Source organism: Squalius cephalus (assembly GCF_949319135.1).
Source record: "Squalius cephalus genome assembly, chromosome: 17".
Classification (NCBI taxonomy): domain Eukaryota; kingdom Metazoa; phylum Chordata; class Actinopteri; order Cypriniformes; family Leuciscidae; genus Squalius; species Squalius cephalus.
The window spans coordinates 3,098,196-3,125,967 of record NC_137138.1 but is presented as its reverse complement, the minus strand read 5'-3'; the positions used below and the strand labels follow the sequence as shown (position 1 = coordinate 3,125,967).

Below are 27,772 nucleotides of genomic sequence, written 5' to 3'. Positions count from 1 at the left end.
TCTGTTGTGACCGACAGTAACTGAGCCTGAGATCCTTTAATCTAAACTGGTTATATTCCTTATGCCTAGTAGTGAATGTTTTAGGATAACCATATAATCCGCACAGAGCCGAAGCACAACCACAACAATGTTCTTCTGCAAAACACATGCAGTTTTTGACCAAAAGTTGCACAGTGTACCTTTAAATAATTAAGGAGAAATTAAGAAAAATACTTATATCAATCCAGTGCTAAATCACAGGTCCATCACAGTATAGTACGAGCTTACTGATGACATTTTAAACTGGAGTCAATAGCCGCGTTTCCATTACCCTTCAAATACGCCCAATGGAAACACGTCAATTTCGCAAAAACTCCCATTAATCACAAAAACGTTTTTACGCTCGCATGAGGGGGTTTTTCAGGCAATTCGAAAAGAAATATTTCGCAAAACTGCAATGGAAACAGTTTTTGCGCATTTACAGGTCAGCTGACGTAGATGACGCGGTGTGTTTGGACAGAATACGAGACAGAGCTCTTTATTAAACTCATAAAAGACAGAAGAATTACAGGAATACTGGATTCTAAACCTCAAAGAAATGCCACAATCAAGAGCTTGTTACATTGTATCGACATTTTAAAATAGAATCAACACAGAAACAAAATATGTGTGAAATGAGATACTAGTAACACTTTCGCGGATATTCCAAATCATAACCAGCATGTCTCAACTGAAAAAAAAAAACGCAACACTGCGAAACCACTCTCAAGCGCCCATAGCTAGGCGTTTCATCAGAGCGTCTAGCGTTTTCAGTTGGCTAAAAATGCTTTGGTTGACACACGGCCTAACGGTCTTTCCTTGCCATTAATGATTGGAAAACACACATACGTCTCCTTTGATTAATAATAATGGCCAGTGCAGTGGCTGGGATACATAAACCTACCAACGTCCGTTGCCGTGATTTTTGGAATGATTATCGCGAGAGGAAAAAAATCAAGTTTTAGTCGCATAACATCGGTTAATGGAAACGCCGTCATTTCGCAATAGTTTTTTGACGACATTTAGAAGAAAAGAAAAAAAAACCGCAAACGTTTTGCGCAAATCTGTAATGGAAACGCATCTAGTGTTATATTAGCATTAGTTTAGCAACTATTGTAGATTTTATTAATAGTTAATTACTCTGACATTTATTAATAACTCTGGCTGAAGTAATAAATAATCGTGATCATCCACATAAAAGAAGAGAAACAAGACCAGATGAACGTGGATCATGGAAACACAGTCTGAAACCAGCATGAACATTTCTCCTCATTTAGAGCAAACGTACATCGTATTCCCACTGCACTGAACAGATTCCTTCATCCTCAAACTCTTCTGCATGTTTGACCCTTTTCCCACATCAAGTAAGAAGGACAGACGTCCACGTGCATCAAGAAACCTGCACGTTTTCATCAAAAGATCAACGTTTGATGATATAAGTAGCTTGATACTTAGAGTGTTAATTCTGAAACCTGTATACAAATAAAACAACATCAGTGAAACCTCCAATAACACACACACACACACTCACACACGTGAAACATGCTAACATTAGCCTCTGTCACTGCTCAATTATGGCAGCCATTACAGTGGCACATCTTACAGCGACACACTTGACAATATCCAAACAAGTCAGGCGTTTTAATTAAAAGTTCTGTGTTTCCGCGAGCTCGTCACCTGCCGTGTTAATTACACACACTGTGCTGCTCTTATGCCTTTATTTTCAGACAGATAATTACACTTTTTTTGAGTCTCTTCACCTTCAGGTGCGAGGAGAAAACAAGGTGTGCTGTTCCCACCCCTGCACGGAAAACCACGGGATTCGTTAAGGACCACAAGACCACTCGTTAACACACACACACACACGCTCAGAGGAGGGTCTTTCAGAGTTCCGAGACGCATAATGGAGTCAGTTCGTTTAGGTACCAACTTTGTCTCAGATGTTTCTCCTAAAACTTTTCACTGATGATCATGAGCTTCGTTTAGGGGAAGAAATAATTCAATAAAACGTATTGCTCAGAAGTTGCTCTTTCATAACGTATGATACTTAAATGAGACATTACTAGAATCATCAAGTATTTAAGTTGTTTCTCCTAAAGTTATCAGTGGCTACGTTTACATGGACAACTTTTGTTTCAATGGGACTGAATTCATTCCGATTGATGAATCTGAACGTAGTGTTTACATGAACGCTAATCATGTGATCGGGTTGATGTGTGTGTTTATGTGTCACAAGATTCAAATCGGGATGGATATTTTGCCATGCGCTCACTGCACGAATATACAGAGCTTCCTGATGTTTGCACATCATAACCGTTCTCCTACATTGGTTCTTTATTTGTTTCAAACAGCAGACTTAATATTTATCCATTTCTGGTCATAATTTGGGGGCAGTGAGCATCTGAACCGTTGTGCCGCTGCTTATATTGATCACGCAGTAAAAATGCCCAAAGCCAGTCGTGTGTGGATGAGCGTCTGGAACTGGTGGACGTTGTCCTGCTCCACTTCACAGTGAAAGGAGGATTAAAGGATGAGACACTCATTTATACGTCACTTCATTCAACAGGAACAACAGCTCGTTCCCTCATCATTACGCTATTTCTACGTCATTACACATGCGCAGGCCTTTCAGTTTCGGTTTTCAGTCCGATCGAGTGTTTACATGTCCTCTCGATCGGATTAGAAAAGGAATAAACCACTTTCAATCCGATCGAAATTTAATTCGGATCGAGCTCAATCGGATTGATTAAGGCGTTTACATGAAGGCTTTTGAGTCCGATTGAGTCGTCAAGCCGATTACTAACGGATTATTTGGTTGCATGTAAACGTAGCGAATGACAATCACGAGCTTCATTGAGGGAAAGAGTTAATTTAATAAAATGTTATAGCTCAGAAGTTGATCTTTCATAACTTATGAGACTTAAATGAGACATAATTCAGAATCACATTACAGTAAGTCACATTAAGTAATTTACTTAAGCCCTATTCGGACGGGATTAACTTTACAAGGGTAGATGGAGTAATGTAATTTTACCACAGGACGTCTGTAATATTAATGGCCAGTTCACACTGGATAAGAGATCTCAGTAAACTAGCAGAAGTGGGAGAGTAACTCGATTTACACACCGCCGTCACTCCTGTCGTCATGTGTGTGTTACGCTGCTTCCTCAAATCACGTGCGCAAACACATATAACCTATATTTATATATATAAAACAGTTATGTCCGGTAGAACGATGTATCAGATTGTGTTGGTAATAGGCTCTTACCTAACGCTAAAAGATGTTTTGTGCCTCTAACGAGTGCTGTCGATCTTCTTCTGATCTGAAAGGTGTGTGTGAAACTCTTGAGTTTTGCCACAGACTCGTTCCAGCGTCTAGAGCGCGACTGAATGCGTTATCAAGCGTCTCCATACTCAAAAAACCAAGGAAAACTACTTTTAAACAGGAAATTATGGAATATTTACATATTTACAGCGGGTCTATTCGCACGGGATTAGTATTACCTGAGGTCATTTTTCTGGACCTTTTTACTGAAGGTAAAAGTTGCCATAATCTTTCCTGACATTGTCCATGATGATTACTGAGATGCACATTCAGACAGGACTAAAATCACAGAGAAGCTCTGGTAATTATTACTGTACCCCTCCTCTCCATGTTAAACTAGTCCCGTCCGGATAGGGCTGAAGTCTCAGATGTTTCTCCTTATGTGGGGAAATAGAAACAGACACAAATGAGTCAACAAGCTCTAAAATGATTGAATGGAGCAGCTCAGATCATTTGATGAGAAATGTTTGAGTTCATATTGAGATCTCTGACTTTGGATTGCAGATCCATGAGACTCTAGAGGAGACACACATGAGATTACCGGCGTCTTTTTCCCAGGAAAAACACTGAGATTTCAGCAGTCATCTCCAATTTGTTCTCACTGCTGTTTAGGAGAAACATTTGAGACATAAAAGAGATTGAATCTGTCATTTTTCTTTGGCAGCATGGGAGTGACTCTCCATGAGTTAATCATGGGAACATTCAGGAACCTGTTTGAAAAGGGCAGGGCGATCATTGTGAACGGCCGTGTAAGATCAGCACAGAGCGATGGGTGTTCATTACCCACAATGCACTTTGGTCCCATTGTTGTTTCATGAGGGTGTTGAATCACTCGTGGACAGTGGCGTGTTTAGTCGGTACACTTTTTCAAGTCTTTCATTACAACTCCGGACAGAACGGGATCAGAAATGACAGTCAAGTTCAGGCATACAAATAAAACAATAACATTCAATTACAGGGATGTGAACGGATTGAACTGGATCGCTGGACCGCATTAACCGAAGCCGACAGATGAAGGTGGACTGTATTACCATCACAGGACAAAACTGCACCAGATTAGATCAACCTGGACTCGACTATCTGAACTAAACGAGACTCCATAAATAGATAAACCACAACGACCGAATCTAACATTAACTGAAGGTGAAACGCAGCCTGCGTTCGACTCAGGAGACCAGAACACAAAAACAGGAAGTAGCTCTTCCTGCACTTCCTTACACACATCAGCGTCTCTGTCCAAAACAACTCGATCGGCCTTCAAAATCAACCTGTTTATCACACGCTTGGCATCAACATCCCCGTTATCTCCTTTAATTCTACTTATGTTTCTGTTGAAGGGTTTTTTACTTCGGCTGGGTTTTTCTGGGAGGCTAAAACATCAAAATAAACACAAAATAATATAAAAACACAGAAATATGATAATAATAATTCTTAAAGCAGTATTTTTGTATTGTTTTACAGTAAGGGATTCATGTAGATCCTTACATAATACAATTTATATAAGATTGTATTCAGAAAATGTATTTTATGTATATTAGATTTAAGCTTAAAACAAGAAAAACAAAATACATTTTGGGACAACAACATTTTCAATTAAAAAAATGGTAAATAATAAATATAATAAATAATAAAAAAGTAAATGGAAAATTTACCTTATTTAAGGATGTTAAATAATAATAATAAATAATGATTAATATATCTACCCTGTTTAGGGATATTAAATAATACTAAATAACAATAAAACAATGAATAATAAATCTACCTTGTTTAAGGATGTTAAATAATAAATAAAGATAAAAAAATAGTAAAATCTACATTGTTAAAGAATGTCAAATAATAATAAATAATAATGATTAATATATCTACCCTGTTTAGGGATGTTAAATAATACTAAATAACGATACAAAACAATGAATCTACATTGTGTAAGGATGTTAAATAATAATAATAATAATAATAATAATAATAATACAGTATATAGTAAATCTACCTTGTTTAAAGATGTTTAATTGAAAAAGATTATTTTAAATGCACATAATATTTATTATTTAGAAACAATTGCAGAGAACCATGCATTGTATACAGTCAGCATGAATCTTATGTAATGCGGAGAAAAAAATGAATATAGGGCAGCGTTTGATTTTATATTTTTGGGAATTAATTGGATCACAAAAAATTTCCGAACTTAAATGGATGCAAACGAAAAATAATACAGGCAGCATTCATAGTCAAGTCAAGTCTAGTCTAGTCTAGTCTAGTCAAATCTAGTCTAGTCTAGTCTAGTATAGTCAAGTCAAGTCAAGTCACCTTCATTTATATAGCACTTTTAACAATATAAATTGCTTCAAAGCAGCTTTACAGTGATAATAGGAAATTACAGTAACAGAGATTGTTTAGGCTTTACAGCAGATCTAGAATAAAGTTATTGTCCAGCTAAAGTTAGTTTTGATTTATTCACTTCCGTCACAAAGATCATTAGTTATTAACTTAGTGGCCGCTAACACGACACCGTTCTAACAGAAAACACTAATGCGAAAAGGTTCATTGCAACATAGAGTCGGCCCAGATGAGGCCCAGTGGAATCCACATGTAGCGGATGTGAGCCGGATCTGGGCCGGACCATGTTGCTGTCTGGGATAATGACGTCAGATGGAAAGGAAAGTGGTTTCAGAGGCGGTTTAACATGTAATTTTCTTCCTAATAACGTACTGATGATCATTCACAGTGAGACCAGGAACATGAATTTTGATTTCATAAGCCGCACCACCGTCTCCCTGCGTGACGTAAACGCTAATCAACATGCAGAGAGTGTTGCGTCTGCACCCTTCCTCAGCGGTTCGAGCACAAGCGGGTTTAAGAGCCGCGTTTCCAGGTCAAACAAACAGTGTGTGAGAGCCCACACCGGCCTTATCAAAGCAGCGCACAGATAAAGAGCAAGAAACATATTCACAAACACAGACACTTAATCACAAAGGAAGTGGGCTACAGGACACAACAATGTCAGCAGAGAGAGGGCCAGCCAACGGCATGGTGGGAAACGAACTCTGCCGACGTAACTTTGGAGGACACGACGAGCTTTTAGCCTGCTTTTCTGGAGGACGAGAGGAGCTATTGTGCCGTGAGGGCACGATCTGTCCAGATTATGATGCTCAAATGACTCACTTTTACCACGGAATTGATTTTAACCTTTATAAAGGCTTTCTCTTTCAAATCTGTTTATCAGAAATATTACTATCGAATGAAATATAACCGAAAATTACGATTTTGAAAGAGCTCTGCTCACCAGGGCTGCATTTATTGGATCAAAAATACAATCAAAATTGTGCAATATTATTACGATTTAAAATCATCTGTTTTCTATGTGAATATATAGTAACGTGTAATTTATTTCTGTGATCAAAGCATCATTACTCCAGTCTTCAGTGTCACATGATCCTTCACAAATCATTCTGATATGATGAACTGACACATTTCTGATTATTATAACGCTGACTTCTTTAAACCATTTAAAAATGATTGATTCCAAACATTTGACCAGTAGTGTATAATCTAGGATATTATGAAATATATCAAAATCACTATGTGGCTTTTTTTTTTTTTTGGTTCCCCATTTTAAATATCTAGGGCATTTTCAGCGCTTTCGGAGCCATTTTTGGGCATTCAGTGAATTTGGGACAGATGGTGTAAAACGCAGTCAGAGGCCAGAGAATCTGAACAAAAGGAGCAGGAACTGAAGATACTCTTGATCAAGACTGATTTTCTACATAAAGTAGAGATGTTTCAGCGTGTGTGTTTGGTCTATTGACATCAGTACGGCACAAGAGGAAGGTCATCTCAGGATTCACACACTGTTCTGCACAAACACTGAACTAAACTCAACAAGACGCTCCGACACCACAGCGCTGACGTAACGCTGGCGTTTGGCAGCTTTTCTCCAGTGACGTCTCAAGACATCAGCTAATAATAGAGCAGGAGCTTTCTTAGCATTGATGCTACTACAGCGACCAAATCAAGAGGCCAAAATCATAAAGTCAGGGGTGACTCATAATTTCATGTGCATTCAAAGTTTAGAGGATATGATTGCATGAAGATTCATTCATACAGATTTACTGGCACACCGTCAAAGTGTGTTTACTGTTTATCTGACTCTAACAATGATGAAAATTTAAAATTCAGCAAAAGCCATAATAAGGTTTCCATAAGCAAAGAAATGAAGAGAACATGATAATTCATACATGAAACAATGTAGTGACTTTTATCCTGATTCTGAGGACTGTCAATGCCAAGCTTTATAATATATATTTATATATAATTTATATATATAATATATTTTATATAATATATATAAAATATATATATATTATATAATATATATATTTTTAAGGATCATTATATGAATATGAGCATTAAAATATATAATTATATATGTATATTACATAATTAATTAATAATTAATAATATTATTTTTTATTAATAATTACATACTTTATATATGTATATATACATTATATATATATATATATATATATATATATATATATATATATATATATATATATATATATATATACGTATATATATATATATATATATATAAAAATATAAATGCTCATATTCATGTAATGTGCATATATATATATAAATATATATATAAAATATGTTTATTTATTTACTTTTAAGTTTCATTATATTATTAAGAACGTTAAAATTATAATTATATGTATTTTACATTATAAAAATGAATAATAATTGTTTATAGTAATAATTACGCACACCCACATTTTGAGCCTTGAAACACACCTCTAACCACTGTACAACAATATGAAAAAATAACGGTAGATAAACATGTACAATATCTGAAGGCAAAAACAACAAAACGTCAGGAGTCTACATGACTCAAGTCTTCTGATATGATGCTGTGAGTGAAGGACAGACCCAAATATAAGTCTCTATTCATTGAAAATCATCTCCTCCATTCATAAACACACTGACGATCACTGATGTCAAACGTGGCGGGTTCAACATGAGAACGGATGAGGCGCGAAGATATCGCACGAAATATGGAGCCATTTCACCCGGAATAACAGCGTATCACTGGGAAAAGTCACGAAGAGTTGCTGGAGTGACATTATTTTTAGAGTCAACCCCACCGAGTCAGAGGCCTGGAATCCTGCCTATTACACGCAGCCTCATTATTAGCATTAGATAGCACATTGTAGCACTAATATTGCTATTACAAGCTAAAACGCTCATTAATTCCTAATCTCAAGCACAATTAAAGGGTTTGATATTCCTCCGCATGTCTCCCTCTCTCCGCCTCGGCTCTTTTCTGCGCCGCTAAGAGAAAGACAAAGACTCTCGGAGAGGTGCTGGATAGTGGGAGGAGAGATCTTCTTCTCTCGCTTCATCTCTGCGCTTAATGCAATCGCTGGCGTTTGACTGACAGGCATAACCAAAACAGAGCGATGCAAATAGCAGCGGCTTTTTTTCCTTCTTCCACGCGTTATTAAAATAACCCCACTTTTCAACGTGGCTTAATAAGCCACGGCTGTTACCAGAACAAACGCGCGGGCCTATCAGCCGTTAGCCGAATCCTCTCAGACGCCAGAGACTGGCACGGGAAACGGGCACGCTTCAAAACCGAGAGATAATGCATAAATTTAGCGCCGTGCCCACACGTTCTCATGAGTTGCGTGTTATTTATTTAATTTATTCTCGTTTTTTCCTCAACGATTCACACTTTATGAAACATTTCCGAGTGATTGGAAGCCAAATGCATGGCAAGTCGCATGGCAACAGACTCGCCGTAGTTTTGAGACCCCCCCCCCCCACCTCCGTCCTTCTGCCCGACTTTCCAACGGAGGGAAACTGCGGCACAATCCGGGCGAGAGTGCAGGAACCGAGGGGCAAAGAAGGGGGAAGGGGGCGGCATGCAAATTATCCAACCCTAAACAACACTCAAGTCTGAGGAAAACAATAGCAGCCATTGACAACATGAAGACACACTGGGCCACGACACACACTCTCAGTCCTCCATCTGTGCTGCACATCACGGCACCAGTGCTGGAGACCAAACACACACGCATGCCGTGGAAAACGCGTGCACAGGAATGAGCAGTGCATTCCATATGTTGCACGGGTTTCCGTCCCTCTTCTTCCTGAATCCCGCTCCGGGGTCAAGGTCATTTATTTTTTGTCACTTCTAATTATTTATTTATTTGCCGGCGCTTTTTTTTTTCCCCCTGCAGGAAACATTCATCAGAGGCGGGATTAAAATCAGCTCACTGCAAACCTCCGACGTAATAAAATGTCACGTTTTATAAAACACGCACTTTAACAATACAGATCTCTGTGGTCCACAAACCCTGCAGGTGTGTGTGTGTGTGTGTGTGTGTGTGTGCAGAAGACGAGACGAACGCCGTCGTGCCACAACAATCAAAACTCACATCGCAAAATTCTCACTGCACGTGAACTGTGACTTGCATGTGTCTCACACACACACACACACACACACACCTGAAGAAGTCTGCCAGGTCAAAGTCACATATATCTCCCCACACACACACACACACAGTCGTGACACAAAAATCAAATTCAGATCTCAAAGCAAGACGCAAAATTCTCACAGCATGTGAACTGTGACTTGCATGTCTCTCTCTCACACACACACACACACACACACACACACACACACACACACTGTCGTGACACAACAATCAAACTCACATCTTGAAGCAAAACGCAAAATTCTCACAGCACGTGAACTGTGACTTGCATGTCTCTCTCTCACACACACACACACACCTAAAGAAGAAGTTTGCCAGGTCAAAGTCACTAATATCTCCCCCCCCCCCACACACACACACACACACAGAAACACGCTGCATATTCAAACCAAGCTCATAATCACTCTGTGACAGCGACAGAGGCCGTTCCACACCTCAGAACACACACACACAACACACACTTGTGTTTCACATGACATACTTGAGCCGGAGAAATGTCCACTTCCCAGAGACGTGGGTCCGTTGTTCTTCCCGCCGCTGACAGGAGGGGAAAACATCTACAAAACAATCATGACAACACATTAAAAACTTCCACAAACCGGCCCTGAATGAGAGAACATTAAAACACACACTGGTTAATATTACGGTTCAGTCTGAGCTCAACATTATGCACTGTTTGACATCAGAAATGCATGCATAATCTTACTGTTAATTTGATGAATAATATAACCCTCTAATGCGGATGCAAAATCAAAACCAAGCCAAATTTCACATGAGCACATAAACTAGCCGGAGTGCCAGTTCAGCCCTCCACTGTCTGTCTGTCGGACAGCTGGAATATTTGTGGAACTGTGGCTTCATGAAAACACATTTCCTGAATGAAAACTTCCCAAAAGCATTTCTCACAGGATGCACATTTAGCCTTTTTTTTTTTTTTTACTTTTTGACACTGAACCAGATTTAAGACATCATCAGTCCACTAGAATCAACTCTAATCTCAGAATCATCAAGGAATGCTAATGGGATTTCTTTCAGCATTTGGAAGAAATCCTAATGGGATCAAACAAGAATCCTGTAAGATTCGACTGGATTTTTTTTTTTTTTTTTTTTCCTGTCTTCAGAATTTCATTCGAGTAGAACTGCATTTGATCCCATTAGAATATAATCACGAGAAATTCCATTAGAATACCTTAAGGATTTTTTTTTTTTTAAAGGGTCAACACAACATACATAAGACTATATATTAAAGAAAAGGAAAAAAAACACAAGAAAAGACTGAATAAAGTGGGATATACTACCATTGATGTGGGGAACATTTTCAAATCGCTGTTTCGCATCTATAAGACAACAGAATTACTAATGCAACATCACATCTATCAAATCCACATAAGCTTTTGCAACTTTCTTTCAGATTTCAAATGCAATTACGCGGCACAGTCAGTGCGCAAAAAAGTCATCTTACAACACTTCTACACAAACATCTGCGCACAGAAACACAATGAAATGTGACAAAACCAAACAAAGTGTGATCATTGACCTGCAGCATGGAGACGTAAAGTCACTTACCGCGCTGAAATCCAGCAAATCGCTCAGTTCTTTATCCGTCCCTAACGCGGCCATTCTCTGATGATGATGATGGTGATGATGATGGTGATGATGCATTTTTAGAAATATCACATAAACCTAAAAACATGGAAACAGATCGCAATGAGAAAACACCCGATCAGGAGGAGCGTGTCTGATCTTCAGAAACACACACGCGCGCGCACGCGCTCGCGCTCTATCTCTCTCGCACACACACACACACATACACACACACACACGGACCCACGGCACGATCGAGCCCCAAAAAATCCACTCTGCGTGAAAAAGAGACTGTGGATCAGAGGATCATTCTTCCACCAGGTGAAGTGGACGCGCAGGTGTCCGGTAACGCGATCACACATTCAAGATGAAGAAACTCTCTCCAAGTGTCCCTCCGGCGCGCGGCTTCAGCAATCCGAATCAACACAGCCGATCAATAACTGAGTGAGATCGGGGATTAAACTAACACTCAGGTGGTGTTTCGTGAGGCTCGTGGAGTGTTTTATTGACAGGACGGACGGCGAAGTCTATCGTTCAGCTCGTCTACTGCAGGAGCGCTTCATTCAGACGAACACACTCCGGAATACCGCGCGGAAAAGCACAACTTTCACTCACACAACCTCGTATTAAACGCTTCACCGTCTGATCGAGAGCGCGAAGGCGTTGGTTCGACTTTTAAAAATTATTTCATATTTGTGCGCGGGTCCTAGAGCACGAACGACCGCGGAAAGCACCAACTTTGGGTCACGTGAATTTTTATTTAAATATATTTATTAAAAAATAAAATAATAATGTGAATCTGTGGATGTTTAAATTAATAATAAGAATAAGAATAAACAAATAGGTCAGCACAGTATTCATATAAATTTGTTAAAGACAAAAAAACAAAACAAGAGATTGATGTGGGGAACGGTTTCAATATTGCTGTTTCACATTTATAAGACAACATAATTGCTAATCCAACATCAAAGGCTTTCTTTCAGATGATTTCAAAAGCAAAAAAAATAAATTTAATTAATTAAATGTTACCCTTCAAGGCCCGTTCACACCAAGAACGATAACTAAAAAGATAACTATAACGATAACTATATTAGCGCTCGTGCTCTTTAAAGCTGATGGATTCTGATTGGCTGTCAATGTTTTTATTGTTCATTAGCTGGGGAACAAAATACATATGAATCCACTTACTGTAGTATATACTTTCTCTGTGCCGTTATAGTTGTGTTGTGGGCTCAGTTATTCTTTTTTAATAGAACTATATCTTTATTTTTCCACTCTAAAAAATGCTGGGTTGTTTCAACCCATGTTTGGGTCAAATATGGACAAACCATTGGTTTAAATTTGGTTGGGTTTGTCCATATTTGACCCAAACATGGATTAAAAAAACCCAGCATTTTTTTAGAGTGTGTGACTGACCTTAAAGGGACAGTTCACCCAAAAATAAAAATTCTGTCATCATTTACTACTCACCATAAAGTTGTTCAAAACCTGTATGGATTTTTTTTTTTTTGTTTTTTTTTTTTTTCAGCTGATCACAAATGAAGATATTTTGAAGAATTTGGTCCCCATTGACTTCCATAGTATAGAAAAAAACCCTCAATGGTGCCCAACTTGAGGCCGAGTAAATGATGACAGGATTTTCATTTTTGGGTGAACTATCCCTTTAAGATTCAGCCCCTCACACAGATCCTTCTCTAACCCCTGTAACACACACATTCTGCTAATATTCGAGTAAAATGTGTTTGTTAACATGACATTAGCTGATATTTTCTCCTCAAACGCTTAGCAAAAACCACGGCAGCACTTTCCCAAACACCTGCGACTTCATCTGTCAAACACATCAACGAAAACTCATGCAGTTTCATTGAAATTGTGGCTCAAAGTTTATCAAATTAAAAGGTGTGTTAATTTTCGAAAGCTAACAGGAAAAACCTGATGATAAATATCACTGTGATCAGAATTGCATCTGGATCATCATGAGTTTAACTGATCCATTAATGTCATCTGTGTTTTCAATGCATGGTTATGGCTGTCATAAGAAGTATTTAATATGGTTGTATTGGTGGACCACACACACACACACACACACACACAAGGGCCTCATATGTGTCTCTTTAAGAGGTCTGGTGTGTGTTGTTTCACACACCTGCACTCAAACCTTCCTGTGAACCACCGATCACAGAAATATCAGCACACACATATCCGACAGAACGAGTCTCGAGGAAAGAGGTTTCCAGGCCGATCCTGCATCTGTCATCTTCAAAAGACTAAGAGCACAGATCACCTATAAAACCATTCCCTGGTTACCAAACGCTCATCCAAGAACGAGTTTTAAACTACTGATGCTGTTCAGGTGAGTCAGGAAACTGATTTGAATGAGCCAATCATCCTGAGGACAGAAACGCATCACTTCCTGTTTGGCTGCAGCGCCTCCTGGTGGATCTGAGGATCTTTAAGATGTAGCTAAAGTCCTAAAGTGACTCAATATAAGTGTCACAGCGTCTTCTTCACGGACAGATTTCTTTAGTGTTTTACTGGCGAACGCTCAAAATCGCTTGGCAATTTCTGTGCAGCAGAATCTGACCAACATGAGACCTAAATCTGACGCATTCTGGAAGAAAAAAAAAATCTGGCATGCCAATATTGCTAATATAAAAATATAAGTGTAATTCAAAAGTTAATAGCAAAACAGAAAACGTGTCCTGTTGGGGCGCTTACGAGTTAAACCCTGCTGGCAGAGGATGTGACTAAATCAGAACGCTTATTAATACACATTTGAGCGATTCTGAGGACGTAAAGTTAAAGAAATATGAAAAATAAAATCTAATTGGCTCTTAACATTCATGTACAAAATTATTCAACCCCCAAAGGGCAAATTTTGTGCAGAATATATGTATAAGAATATTTTATTATATTATATTATGGTAGATTTTTACTATGGAGTCTTACTATAGGGTTCTTAAAAGAATTAAAATGTTGTTGTTTTTTTTGCAATTTCTTCATAAGTCGAGTGTGACTGAACAAATCAAAATGAATCAGAAATTTTATTAATAAGTAAAAAAAAAAAAAAAAAAATTTTGTTGGAGTACCAACATTTTTTAGAGGCAGATCCAGAAATTATAAATATATTAAACAAATGAGTAAATAAATAAATATAATTGCATATATTTGCATATATATATATATATATATATATTAGGGCTGTCAAAAGATTAATCGCGATTAATCGCATCCAAAATAAAAGTTTGTGTTTGCATAATATATGTGTGTGTACTGTGTATAATTATTTTGTATATATAAATACACAGAAATATTTGCATACATATACTGTATATATTTATATATAATTTATATTATATATAAATATAATTTTTTTATATATAAATTATACAAAAATCTAAAATTTTCTTAAATATATACAACATGCATGTGTGTGTATTTATATATACAAAATAATTATACACAGTACACACACATATATTATGTAAACACAAACTTTTATTTTGGATGCGATTAATCACGATTAATCTTTTGACAGCCCTAATATATATATATATATATATATATATTTATATATATATATATGTATGTATGTGTAATATAAAAATAAAACAGAACTTTTTTTCAGTAATTTTATGATTTTTCCAGTTATTCAGAGGCCTGTAAACCACAGTAGTCGAAACAAGTTTTTCAGACTGCAGCATTAATAACTCAGCCATAAGCAGAGAAACATAAGCACAGGCTTCACATGTGATCGCAGCTGTGGAAACAGAGAGCTGTGTGTGAAACGTCACACAGATTCATGCAACAACACCGCAGTAATCAATACCGGCATCAGTCTGGGGTTAAGCCGAGGATTCAGTCGGTTCTCTGTGCAAACTCAGCTCAGAAATACACTTGCTCCGTGCACTTACATATCAACCGGGCCGAGTGTGTCCGAACGGGATCTCACGCCTGTTGCACAATAAATGCAAAAAATACCGTATAATAATTCAGTGTTTATTTCAGTTATTCTCCAGATTTTCAGTTGGTCCAATTGCATTTTTATTTATTTAGTTACTGTATAAAACATCATGCATCAAAACTAGTAATCAAACTATACAGTATTTTGGTGTAAATTAATCAGTCAGACTCCAGAACCTTAAACAAAACTAAAAATAGAATAATCTAGATGTAAACTTGGCGTGAGAGGAATATCATTAATGAAAAACGTCTTAAATTGAGTTCGGTTTCTCATTTGCCTTCATAAGACCACTATTATGATGTCTTGTTTAGAGCCTGAAAATATGCATAAGTTCCTCCTGAGGAGAACGAGATTAATGCACAAGTCTATTTCTGAAGCACACAATGCTAACATGTCTTAATACTGACACAATGAGGATACACACTAAGCCTTTAAGCCCGAGACTCTCCACATCTCCAGAACGCAGATTTGAGATTGCACTTTATTATCTGTGCTTGACATGTAGATCTACACATCCAAGTGTTTGGACATCATTCGCAATCATTCCTCAGATCTAGTGTTTGGATATCATTCGCAGTTAGTGATTTGGACGGGAAGGGATTGACCACAAGAGATCATCAGAGATCACATGACGCAGCAACACACTCATCCGGGCTTGTGTTGAGCTCAGAGATTGTGATGAGAGATGTTTGAGATCATAGAGACGTGTTTCTCCATCTCGATCAGAGTCTAACACAGAAGACACGTGTCACTCTGGAGAAAACGTCTGAGCCTAATTCTCCACGAGTTCTACATTCAGTCTCATTCAAGTATTTGTCAACTATATATTCATATACTAGACAAAGGGGAACTGGAGCGCTGCTGGTATCCCTTGTATCCTCTGGTGCTCTTGGAAAGGTTAAATGTACAAAAAAATTGGAAAAAAGTCCAAAAAGTCCAGGCACTCAGTAGGTTACAAAAAAAGTAGAAAAAAGCCTTTATTGATTAGTAGAGGGCTAAAACATTGAAGATAAAAACACCGATACACGATACCGATAGGCCGATACACGTTGGTGTTTTTATCTTCAATGTTTTAGCCCTCTACTAATCAATAAAGGCTTTTTTCTACTTTTTTTGTAACCTACTGAGTGCCTGGACTTTTTGGACTTTTTTCCAATTTTTTTGTATATATTCATATACTGATACATATTATATTCTTACTATTACATATTATATTCTTTATATTCATAAAGTAATACATATTTATGGTATTAATACATTTGAATATTTAATTAAAATAGTTGATATCTTAAAAAATATATTATATTAATTATATGATATATTAAAATACATATACACACATATATATATATATATATATATATATATACACACATAGAAATATATATATATAAACGTTTTTAAATAATACATATTTACAGTATTAATATATTTATTTAAAAAAGTTCATATCTATTCTATTAATTATATCATATTTTAAATATAAATATTTTGTATATATCCACTGTATATAAAAATATATATTTAATAATAATAATAATAATAATATTTAATTTAAATTTATTGTGTTTTAATATATATAAACATATGAAGAGTTCAGATGCAAAAGCCTCTAAGTGCCATCTGAAATTTTTGTCTAGAATGATAATTTTTATCAAGCTTGTACATTTAAGTTCAATAATTTCACTTAAATGGCAATGCAAATTACCTATTAATTGTCATTTAAGTGAAATTACGTAACTTAAATATACAAGCTTTATAAAAATGATCATTCTAGAAGAAAATTTCAGACGGCACTTAGAGGCTTTTGCATCTGAACTCTTCATATATACTTTATATTATTATTTTTTCACTGTGCAGTAATTTCTGTAGAGTTTGAAATGATGGTTCCTACGATTTAATTTTTTTTTATTTTTAGTCGTTTCAGAGTAAAAATATTGATGTTTATCAAAAATTATTTCTTTGTTGAATACTACCATTCCAAAAGCTTGTGGTCAGAAAACAGTTGGAAACTGATACTTTTTTGATGATTAGAAGTTTTAATATATATATATATATAGTTTACTGTATTATATTTGAATATATAAGAGATTCTATGGGAAAGCAGGGAAGAATGTGAGTGAGCTTTTCAGAAGAAAGGACGTTCTGTCCCAAAAGTCAGCTTGTGAAAACAGTGAGAAAGGGAGTCTGAAGGAGCAGCAAGTGCATTTAGTTTGAATTCCTCTGGTTTTCCAGCTCGTAGGGGAGAGAATGAGTCGTAGTCAGGAATGATGACATAAACATCCAGCTTTTCCTTCAGAAAACACAACATTTGCCAAACACCTGCGGCCTCCGTCTGAGGGCCAGTCCAACGCTCTCATTCTCTTTGATTCTCTTCATTTAGAGACGGAGTTACAGCACATTCCTCCCGACAGAATCTCCTCCTAAACATTCCCATCACAACCTCCCAGATAACTGTCCCGTTCCCTCCCGAACCCCAGCTGGGGCATCTTCAGCTTCGGCAATTAAAACAATGTGTCTAACAGACCAATCCAGCGGTCGACACACAACCTTTCCACCGCCCACCAACCTCTGTGTGTGTGTGTGTGTGTGTCGGAGTTTATCCCAGAAATGTGTTATTGGACGCTGAATGCCAAGCAGATGGTACTGCGGTTGGTACAGGTGCCACAGGCTTTGGAAAAGGGAAAAAATCCTGCCAGAGTTCAAGTCCAGGGCACATCCGTCCCGGGAAAAAAGAAAGAAGGAAAAACAGGTTTGTCCAAATGAAAAGGTTTGTAGAGCGAAATGAAACTAATGCCTCATTTAAGACTCAAAGGCCAGAGTTGAAAGCTGCTTACTAAAATACTGTATAAGCTATTGTGTAAGCTGACATCAACACTGCTTTCCTCTCGCTGACAGTGGCCTATTTCACTGCGCACATGCTTTATAACGCACTGAACAATAACAACAGCACACAAACATCATGCATGTACAACACAAATACTCTTAATGGACTGTTCTGACATTAAGATACATCAAACTTACACTACTGTCCAAAACTTTTGGGGTCTGTACATTTTATTTCATTTTATTTTTTCATTTATTAATAAATCCTGTTCTTTTAAACCTTCTAATCATCAAAAAAAAGTTTCACAGTTTCGATCTGTTTACAAGCCCAAGCTTTTCGAATGGAAGTATTTTGACATATCTTTGATATCTTTATCTTTGATAAGCATTGATATTTTTTTGCCCGGAAACGGCTAAAAATTCAGACTTTTCTCAGTCAGAGGAACCATAATTTCAACAGAAATTGACAATTAAATGCTTAATATCGTAATTACTGCACAATTAAAAAATAATGCTGTTTTGACTAAATGAACGCAAAATAGAATATTTTATATTTTCAATTATATATCTTATATATACACATACATACGAATATATATATATATATAAATGTTGTCAAATCGATTAATCATGAATGAAATTAAATCTAAAATTTTTGTTAATATAATATATGTATATATATGTATACACATACACACAAATACACACACACATATATACATGTATATACATGTGTGTATATATATATATATATATATATATATATATATATATATATATATATATATATATGTATATATATATATATATATATATATATATATGTATATATATATATATATATATATATATATATATATATATACAGTATATATATATATATATATATATATATATATATATATATATATATATATATATATATATATATATATATATATATACACACACACACATACACGCACAAGCACATACAAACACACATATATATGTATAAAATATATGTAAATAAACATGTAAATATATATATATTAGTTCTGTCAAATCAATTAATTGCGATTAATTGTTTACATAGCATGTGTGCATGCATATATATATATAATATATAAATGACAGTACTAATATATATATTATATATATATATATACACATACACATATATACACATATGTAAATTAATCAAACTTGCCAACTCTAATGCAGTTTTTACTCTGAACCAGAGATGGATTTTACTGTTAGTAAATAACACATTTAGGACAAATTAAAAAAAAATTGCACATTAGATCATCACAATGTTGCTCAATTTTATATATCGGCATTAAAATCATCACAAATATATGGTGCTTATTGGATGTATTGGCCAGCCCTAATCCGAGCGCAGGTCACACGTCAATCATGATTATCGGGAGCCCGACAGCACAGAGTCGTTCTGGTTCTCCTCACGGGCTCATTTGCATCTCACAGGCCTAAAGCTCATCATAAAGTGCATGTTGAAAGCGGGACCGGCTGTTGAAAGGCGGGTTTGATACAGGAAAAGTGCGGGCTCAGCAGATAGGCCTCTTTTTAAAATAATCTTCCTTTTGGGAGAGCGGCGCACTCCTCTTCCCGCAGACCTCGCTTTGGACGGGGGAATAAATGAGTGTTCATGCGGTCGCGGGCCTCAAAGGCTTGGCTTGATTCTCCAGCGCCGGGACGAGGACGAGGCCCATGTGTGTGTGTGTGTGTGTGTCCCTCTGCCACCACAGATACAGAAAAACACCGATAAAAATGCTCTCGCGAGGCGGTTAGGGAGTCGGAGAGGCATTTGCTTCGCTTCAGATGAAGGTTTATTTACTTTGGAGGGAGAAGAAAGAGGAGAGGGCATCAGAAATTAGGTGCTGGGGTTAAAGCTGAAGACATTTTCAGGATGTTGGTTAATCCGGGAAGATCCGACGCACCGACATCACATTATACATCAGCATTCGCAAACTTCATCTGCACACTTTTAAAACAAGACTTTAATCTATAAGCGGATACTGACGTGAGTGTGTGTATGTATAGAACATTCCCACAGCTTTCACTAATGCTTGATTATGTGTATGTTAAAGTCTCCCTGTGGTGAAAATCAAGCTTTTAATGTTGTTTATGTGTCTATGTGGTGTTTTTAATATGCTTTAAGACAAACCATGAGTAAATTCATAAGTCGACAGCATTGCTGAGTATTTCCTCCTTAAAACTGCAGTGAACCAAAGACAGTCTCAAAAACACGCTTTGAAATCGCTGGTGTTTCTGACGTCACAAACTACCTTGTAACCAATCAGATCAACGTGTGATCGTCAACCAGTGGATCTCTGAGCTGAGTGAGTGAGTGGAGGCGGGGCTCATTTGCATATTCATAGAACCGCGAATACTAAATGAGGCGAGGGTGTCGAGTTACATTCAAGATATTTTAAGACATGATGACATTTTTTTCAAGGAGAAAACATTTAAATGTAATTTTGGTGATCAAAGATGAGTTTTGAGGGATACAATTATTGACAACAGATGGACTTATACAGATAAAACATTGTTAATAACATTTATAGAACGTACCCGCAATGTTTTAGAGCTTAGAAGTGATGTTTTTAACATGATGAAACACATTTACGTTCTCATTTTAGGTCTTATTGTGAACTAATTGCACCCTGGAAATCCAGAGTTCTCGAGAGAGCACAAATTGAATTTGCTCAGCGAGTTACTCTGGTGTCGAGTAATGATGCTCATTAAATATGCCCTTGTATCCGAGCTGCACCAATCACATCGGGTTATCTGATATAGGTGGAGCTAAAGATGACGACAGCGCTGTGACGTCGAAGTCATTAGTAAACATTGCAAGATGGCTCTGGATGAACACCAGTTGTTTGAAACGGCTTTGACCGCTACAATGAACGAGTTAGACGTGGCTTTTTATCTAAAACAGGAACAGAAGACGCCACTCGAATCCTTCCTTTGCAAGAAGGGCGTTTTTGCTGTTTTGCCGACCGGATGCGGTAAGAGTCTAATCTAGCAGTTAGCTCCGCTGGTAGCTAAGCGTATGGGGCTTGTTGTGATTGGTCATAGTGTTATCCAATTGCGTGCAGTGTGATTTTCAAATGCTTGGTGCCGCCCCTCGAGCTGGTCGATTTTCATTAGTCGATGCAAGACCATTCATCTTTTAGATTTAGGTCTGGATTTCCAGGCTAAACTAATTGAGCATTTTATTCCAAAAAATAAAAATGTCGTCAAATGTCTGTAATACAAATCACTTTTTATCATCTTAAACGTGCAAGCGACTTACACTGCGTAACTAATGCCAAGCATGCAAAGTTGGGACATCTTGTAAAATGCAATAAAATCAAGAATCTGTGATTTGTTAATTCTCTTGAACCTTTATTGAACTGATGAAAGTACAAAGAAAAGTTTACCAATGTTTTTACTGGCCAAATTAGATTAAAATGTATAAATATAAACAAATTTAGATTTTGATGGCTGCAATTAAAGGTGCACTGTGTAATATTTAGGAGGATCTGTTGACAGAAATGCAATATCATATACATAACTATGTTTTCAGTGGTGTATAAAGACCTTACATAATTAACCGTTATGCTTTTATAACCTTAGAATGAGGCATTTCTACACACACCGCGGGTCCACTTACATCGACATGTTTCTACGGTGGCCCTGAACGGACAAACGCGTTTCGTCATTATGTTGTTCTCCGTGGAAAGAAGCAAGCTAAAGTCAGCGAATAAACCCTGACACAATGATGAACAAGTAACAATAATATTCGCAATAACATATCGTTTAACTGAATAATTAAGTAAACCTAATTTCTTAATTTATCTTTGTAAAGAAGCCTCATTGCTGAACTGGCTACTATCTGCTGTCTCAGACGACGACATCACTTCCTGTCGGCCACCGTAACTTCTGTTGGGTGCAATTCACAACCTCACCACTAGATGAAAATTACACAGTGCACCTTTAAGCTGGTCAGTGCAAACATCGCAAATCTTTTTCTTTGTAATTTTGTCAGTTAAATAAATCAAACAAATCACAGATTATTTATTTGTTGCTATACTATGAATTGTCAGATGTTACTTTAACAAGGGCCTGTTACATTAAGTATTTTTTATGTGTTTTTGTCTTGTATTTGTGCATTTGTGACTGTTCTGTGTTTATCCTGCTGCAAAACCAATTGCCCTATGGGGACAAATAAAGTCTAAAGTCTAAAGTCTAAAGTCTATTTATTTAATTGCATTTGACAAAATGTCCCAACTTTTCTGGAAATGGGGTTGTATTCCAGTTAAAGATTACAAAAATGTGTTTTTTTTAATGGTTTTAGTTTAGTTGGTAAACTATAATAACGCCGACATATTACATTGAAAACAAATTTAAAACAAGACTTTAATCTGTGAGAATACATACATGACTATGTTATGTTAAGACCATATATTCAATGCAAACACAGAGCAGTTTTGACAGTATAAACGTCTGAGCACCACATGACTAGTCTAGCAAACCCTCATGTTTCACGTCCTCGAACTAACCTGGTTTGCAGGCCTTCTGGTTTAAATTGTGGCTCTTTGAAGAAGAAGGTCATGTTGCGTTCGAGATATTTCGCTGAAGGTCTGCAACATCATGGCTTTGATTCCTTGGAGAAGAAGAAATTACCAAACCAATGCATGCATTTATGTTTTAAGCAGATTATCTAATAATGCACAATGCATTTATTTTTCATAATGTCGGACTGCACCAAATGCTCAGAATTTCTGTGTAAGCACAGATCTTTCTCTCACACAAAGTGAAGGATTATGAGCGATTACAGAAGACATAAACCACTATGGAAACACACACACTTACCGAAAAAATCCCTCAATGCACAGCAAGAAACTCACATGAGAGGCTGTGATTGGATAACTGGAGTAACCAGCGGACCAATCGCGTCGCAGCATCTCAAATGTTGGTTTGGTGTTTCTGAAAGTCAAAGTGTGTGATCAGAATGGTTTGGTTTAATTCCCTCCAGAAGCGTCTCACACGAGTGTGTTCCCGAACACCAGCATCCGAACGCTAGAGAACATGACAGCGTTTACTGTGTTTCGTCTGACGCTCTGAGACACACTTGTTTATGATGGAGGGAAAAACAGCCCGGTTGAAGAAACGCAGTTTTATAACTGGTAATCCGCACCAATTTCCCAGGAAGTGACGATTTTGTTCTCTTGAACACATGGGATGGAAACTCTCACAACGTTGTGTAGATGATCAAACTCAAACACGATGATGAAGAGCGAATGCTTTAATAAATCCAAAGGCATTAAGGTAAATCAGAACAGAGAAAGAGCTACACACACACACACACACACACACTCGCGTAACATAGATGATACCTGACAGTGAAACACAAACAGAACTGAACTTAAGTACACGTGATAATGAGGGAGATCATGAGAGCACGGCTGAACATAATGAGTGACCAAGACAATAAGCGACTAACTCAGGCAGAAGTGCTGAGACACCAAACTAACAGAACCGTGACAGAAACGCTGTTTTATTCGCAAATGTGTTATGCCATATTCCAATTTTGTGCACAAGTTTAAATGGAAACATAGCTAGTGAGATATTCCTCAAGTACGTTTTTTTGAGATCTGACCTTTCATCCCAGACTTCAGTATCTTAGCAAATCTGAGCCAGTTTGAGACTTTTTGATCTCATTGTTGTCAATAGCTACGTTTGCATGGACACTTTTTTCTTAGATCTGAATGAATTCATTCTGATTAATGAATCCGAACCTAGTGTTTACATAAACGCCAAAAAAGAGATTGGGTTGATGTGTGTGTTTATGTGTCACAAGCTTCAATTCGGAGTTAATCTTTTGACATGCACGAAGATACAGAGTTTCCAGCTGTTGTTGCACACTAACCATCCTCCTTTTCTTTGTTTTAAAAAGCAGACTTAATATTTATCTATTTCGGGTGCTAATAATTATGCAACGACGAGCACATGCTTGCATTTATCCTGTGCCCAAAACGGTGTCGTGTGTGTATGAGAGTCTGAAACGAGGACTGTCCTGCTCCCCTTCACAGACGATGAGTGCTAAGAGAATCTCAGAATGACGGGACACTCATTTATGACACTTTTTTTTTTTTCAATCCGATCAAGTGTTTACATGTCCTCTCGATCGGATTAGAAAAGGAATAAACCCCTTTCAATCCAAATGAAATTTTAAAGGGAGACTTCACAGATTAACATTAAGCTTTGTATCAGTAGAAACCCGGTAGTATTCTCGAATGACCGTGCTTCCCTCCCTCATGTCCCCCTGAGACGAGAGATTTCTGTATTGTGTGTCTGCAAAAAAAACTCTGATGACGCAAAAATCGTCACTTATCATCATTGGAGGCTTTTTTGTCCAGAGGCGAGAGACTCCAGCCAGTAGGAGGAGCTCGTCCCGCGTGTCTTCAACCCGCCCATAGGGGGATCTCACCATAAAACGCCGTCTTTTCAGTTTCGAGTCGACTAGTAGCCTAGTTGTATCATTTCTTCTGATACTGTCCTCTGTAACCGGTAGGCGTGGCTTGGGAGTGTCCTCAGGGCAGCGAAGCAAGTGCATTCTGGGAGTTGTTGTCTTTCATCCACATGAGCCTAAAAATACATTTTCTGGCTTTCCTCAGTCTAGAAGGCACCAACTTCTAAAATAATTTCACATTTCTACTACATAAATGACCCAATTTAAATACACATTCATCTTTCCAGCGGTGAAACATCCCTTTAATCAGATCTGGCCAATTCATTCCGATTGATTTGGTTACGTTACTTTTTTATTCCGATAGTGCTACTGGTCCGATTACAATCGGATTATTAGGGTCCATGTGAACACAGCTTATGAGAAACTCAAACTCTGGTGTCTCTTCTCCTCGTGTCGAGTGCCTGAGCTTTGGTCCATCGACCCCTGAAGGACGTCCTGCGCCAGAACCCCTCCTGCCCCGTCATTGCCCAAAGCGCCAGGAATTATCAAGCCTAACGAAGCGTTCGCCCACTCTGACTGATAAATATTTATTTGAAGAAGCCAAATGAATCTGAATGGATGCGGGAATGTGTGGTGAGCCTCATTGAACTGCTCTGGCATGTCCAAAGCGTATAATAATCATAATAATGACAATAATCCCATGGACACGGGGCGCCACTGTGCCTCACACACACATATAGCTGAGGAAATTATGTCATATTTCTTGAGGTCATCTAGACATTCTGCCAATCACTTGTTAATCAATATTAATTATGATGTAGTCCAAAGTACAAAGTCCCTCCAGCGGGAGTTCTTCTGTATATCAGTGTCAGTGTTTCTGAACACCTGAAACGCCTCCATTGTAGTCTTGAGTTTCTTCCGGGAACGAACACGTCACAATATTCCTCATTATAATAATTCATACGCAGAATAAAGGGGCGGGGCCTGGTTGAGTTAGTTAGTAGTGTGTTAAACTGGTGGTTATGGGAAGGGGCGAGACATTTCCCAAACACACTCGAAGCGCTCGACCAATCACAACACACTGATCCAGCTGACCAATCAGAGCACAGTGTGCTTTTCAGAAGGAGGGGCTTCATAGAGACAGGAAGTGAACAGAGCGTTACTGACAGTCTGGGAAGAGAGGAGCCGCAACAATGGAGAATATGAGGAAATAATCAACATTCAAGCTGGAAAACCTGATCTAGTAGAGACTGAAACAACATCAAGACTCAAAAAGGGCATAATGTGGGCTCTTGAAGGTATACAGTGCAGTTATTTTTCTATGCAGTTATATAATCAAATTGCAAAATATATAGGCACCAAAATACCATGTTTTTTTTACTGTGCAACAACATCTGGAAAGTTTTTTTTTTTTACCATAAATTTAACAGGATCGGAATATTTACTTTAACACTGAAAAACACCTGACAACTGTACCTGTGAGCCGCAGTTGAATACGTGACAGTGTTTGTCGGGCAGTTCCTTGAGCTTTGACTTGACAGCTGGGACCAATTTCTGCCCCTCTAACCCCCCCCGTGCGAAACCCTAAAGCCCCTGATCTGTCCACGGCCCCGTTTCTTCCCCCGCCAAGGGTTTGAGCCGCAGGGAACCGCCAGAGAGCCCAACACTTCCAATTATATCTCTACCGCCTTTCCAATAAACACACACACCAGCACACAGGTGCAGGAATGTACAGCACACACACACACACATGCAATTATTTCCTCTTAGGGCCGTCACATCTGTGGAAAAATGCCACATGAAGCTGGGAATGTGTTTTACTGAGCAGTGGCACTAATGCAGGTGTGAGAGAATGACAGACAGAGAAAGAGGACACTGAACTCATGAAAGTCATGGCATCTACACTCTTAGAAAAAAGGTCCAATGCGGTTCTACATAGAACTCTAGGGTTCTTGACTCAATTTTTAAGGACCTTTATGCCAAAAAGGTCCAATGCAGTTCTATATAGAACTCTAGGGTTCTTGACTCGGTTTTAAATAACCTTTATGCCAAAAAGGTCCAATGTGGTTCTATATAGAACTCTAGGGTTCTTGACTCAATTTTAAAGAACCTTTATGCCAAAAAGGTCCAATGTGGTTCTATATAGAACTCTAGGGTTCTTGACTCAATTTTAAAGAACCTTTATGCCAGAAAGGTTTAATGGGGTTCTACATAGAACTCTAGGGTTCTTGACTCAATTTTAAAGAACCTTTATGCCAAAAAGGTCCAATGGGGTTCTATATAGAACTCTAGGGTTCTTGACTCGGTTTTAAAGAACCTTTATGCCAAAAAGGTCCAACGCGGTTCTATATAGAACTCTAGGGTTCTTGACTCAATTTTAAAGAACCTTTATGCCAGAAAGGTTCAATAGGGTTCTACATAGAACTCTAGGGTTCTTGACTCAATTTTAAAGAACCTTTATGCCAGAAAAGTTCAATGGGTTTCTACATAGACCTCTAGGGTTCTTGACTCAATTTTAAAGAACCTTTATGCCAAAAAGGTCCAATGCGGTTCTATATAGAACTCTAGGGTTCTTAACTCAATTTTAAATAACCTTTATGCCAGAAAAGTTCAGTGAGGTTCTACATAGAACTCTAGGGTTCTTGACTCAATTTTAAAGAACCTTTATGCCAAAAAGGTCCAATGCGGTTCTATATAGAACTCTAGGGTTCTTGACTCAATTTTAAAGAACCTTTATGCCAGAAAGGTTCAATGGGGTTCTATATAGAACTCTAGGGTTCTTGACTCAATTTTAAAGAACCTTTATGCCAGAAAAGTTCAATGGGGTTCTACATAGAACTCTAGGGTTCTTGACTCAATTTTAAAGAACCTTTATGCCAAAAAGGTCCAATGCGGTTCTACATAGAACTCTAGGGTTCTTGACTCAATTTTAAAGAACCTTTATGCCAAAAAGGTCCAATGCGGTTCTATATAGAACTCTAGGGTTCTTGACTCAATTTTAAAGAACCTTTATGCCAAAAAGGTCCAATGCGGTTCTATATAGAACTCTAGGGTTCTTGACTCAATTTTAAAGAACATTTATGCCAGAAAGG

The 27,772-nt window shown here is 37.6% G+C and overlaps 1 protein-coding gene across 5 annotated transcripts in view; it reads right to left on the bottom strand.

The window, feature by feature from the left end:
• tcf4 (transcription factor 4) overlaps nt 1-27,772 on the bottom strand; it is a 221,818-nt gene that overhangs the window by 164,563 nt on the left and 29,483 nt on the right. Inside the window, exons 3-6 of one of the 5 annotated variants that reach the window (XM_079847537.1) lie at nt 23,116-23,194; nt 11,416-11,532; nt 11,148-11,186; nt 10,331-10,406 (exon numbers count right to left, since the gene is read on the bottom strand). In XM_079847537.1, coding sequence (XP_079703663.1) covers nt 10,331-10,406; nt 11,148-11,186; nt 11,416-11,532; nt 23,116-23,194 — 311 coding nt within the window. Of the gene's footprint in view, nt 1-10,330; nt 10,407-11,147; nt 11,187-11,415; nt 11,637-11,676; nt 12,133-22,767; nt 22,843-23,115; nt 23,195-27,772 lie in introns of those variants that run through there. The other 4 variants (XM_079847539.1, XM_079847538.1, XM_079847540.1 and 1 more) reach the window with 4 other exon arrangements.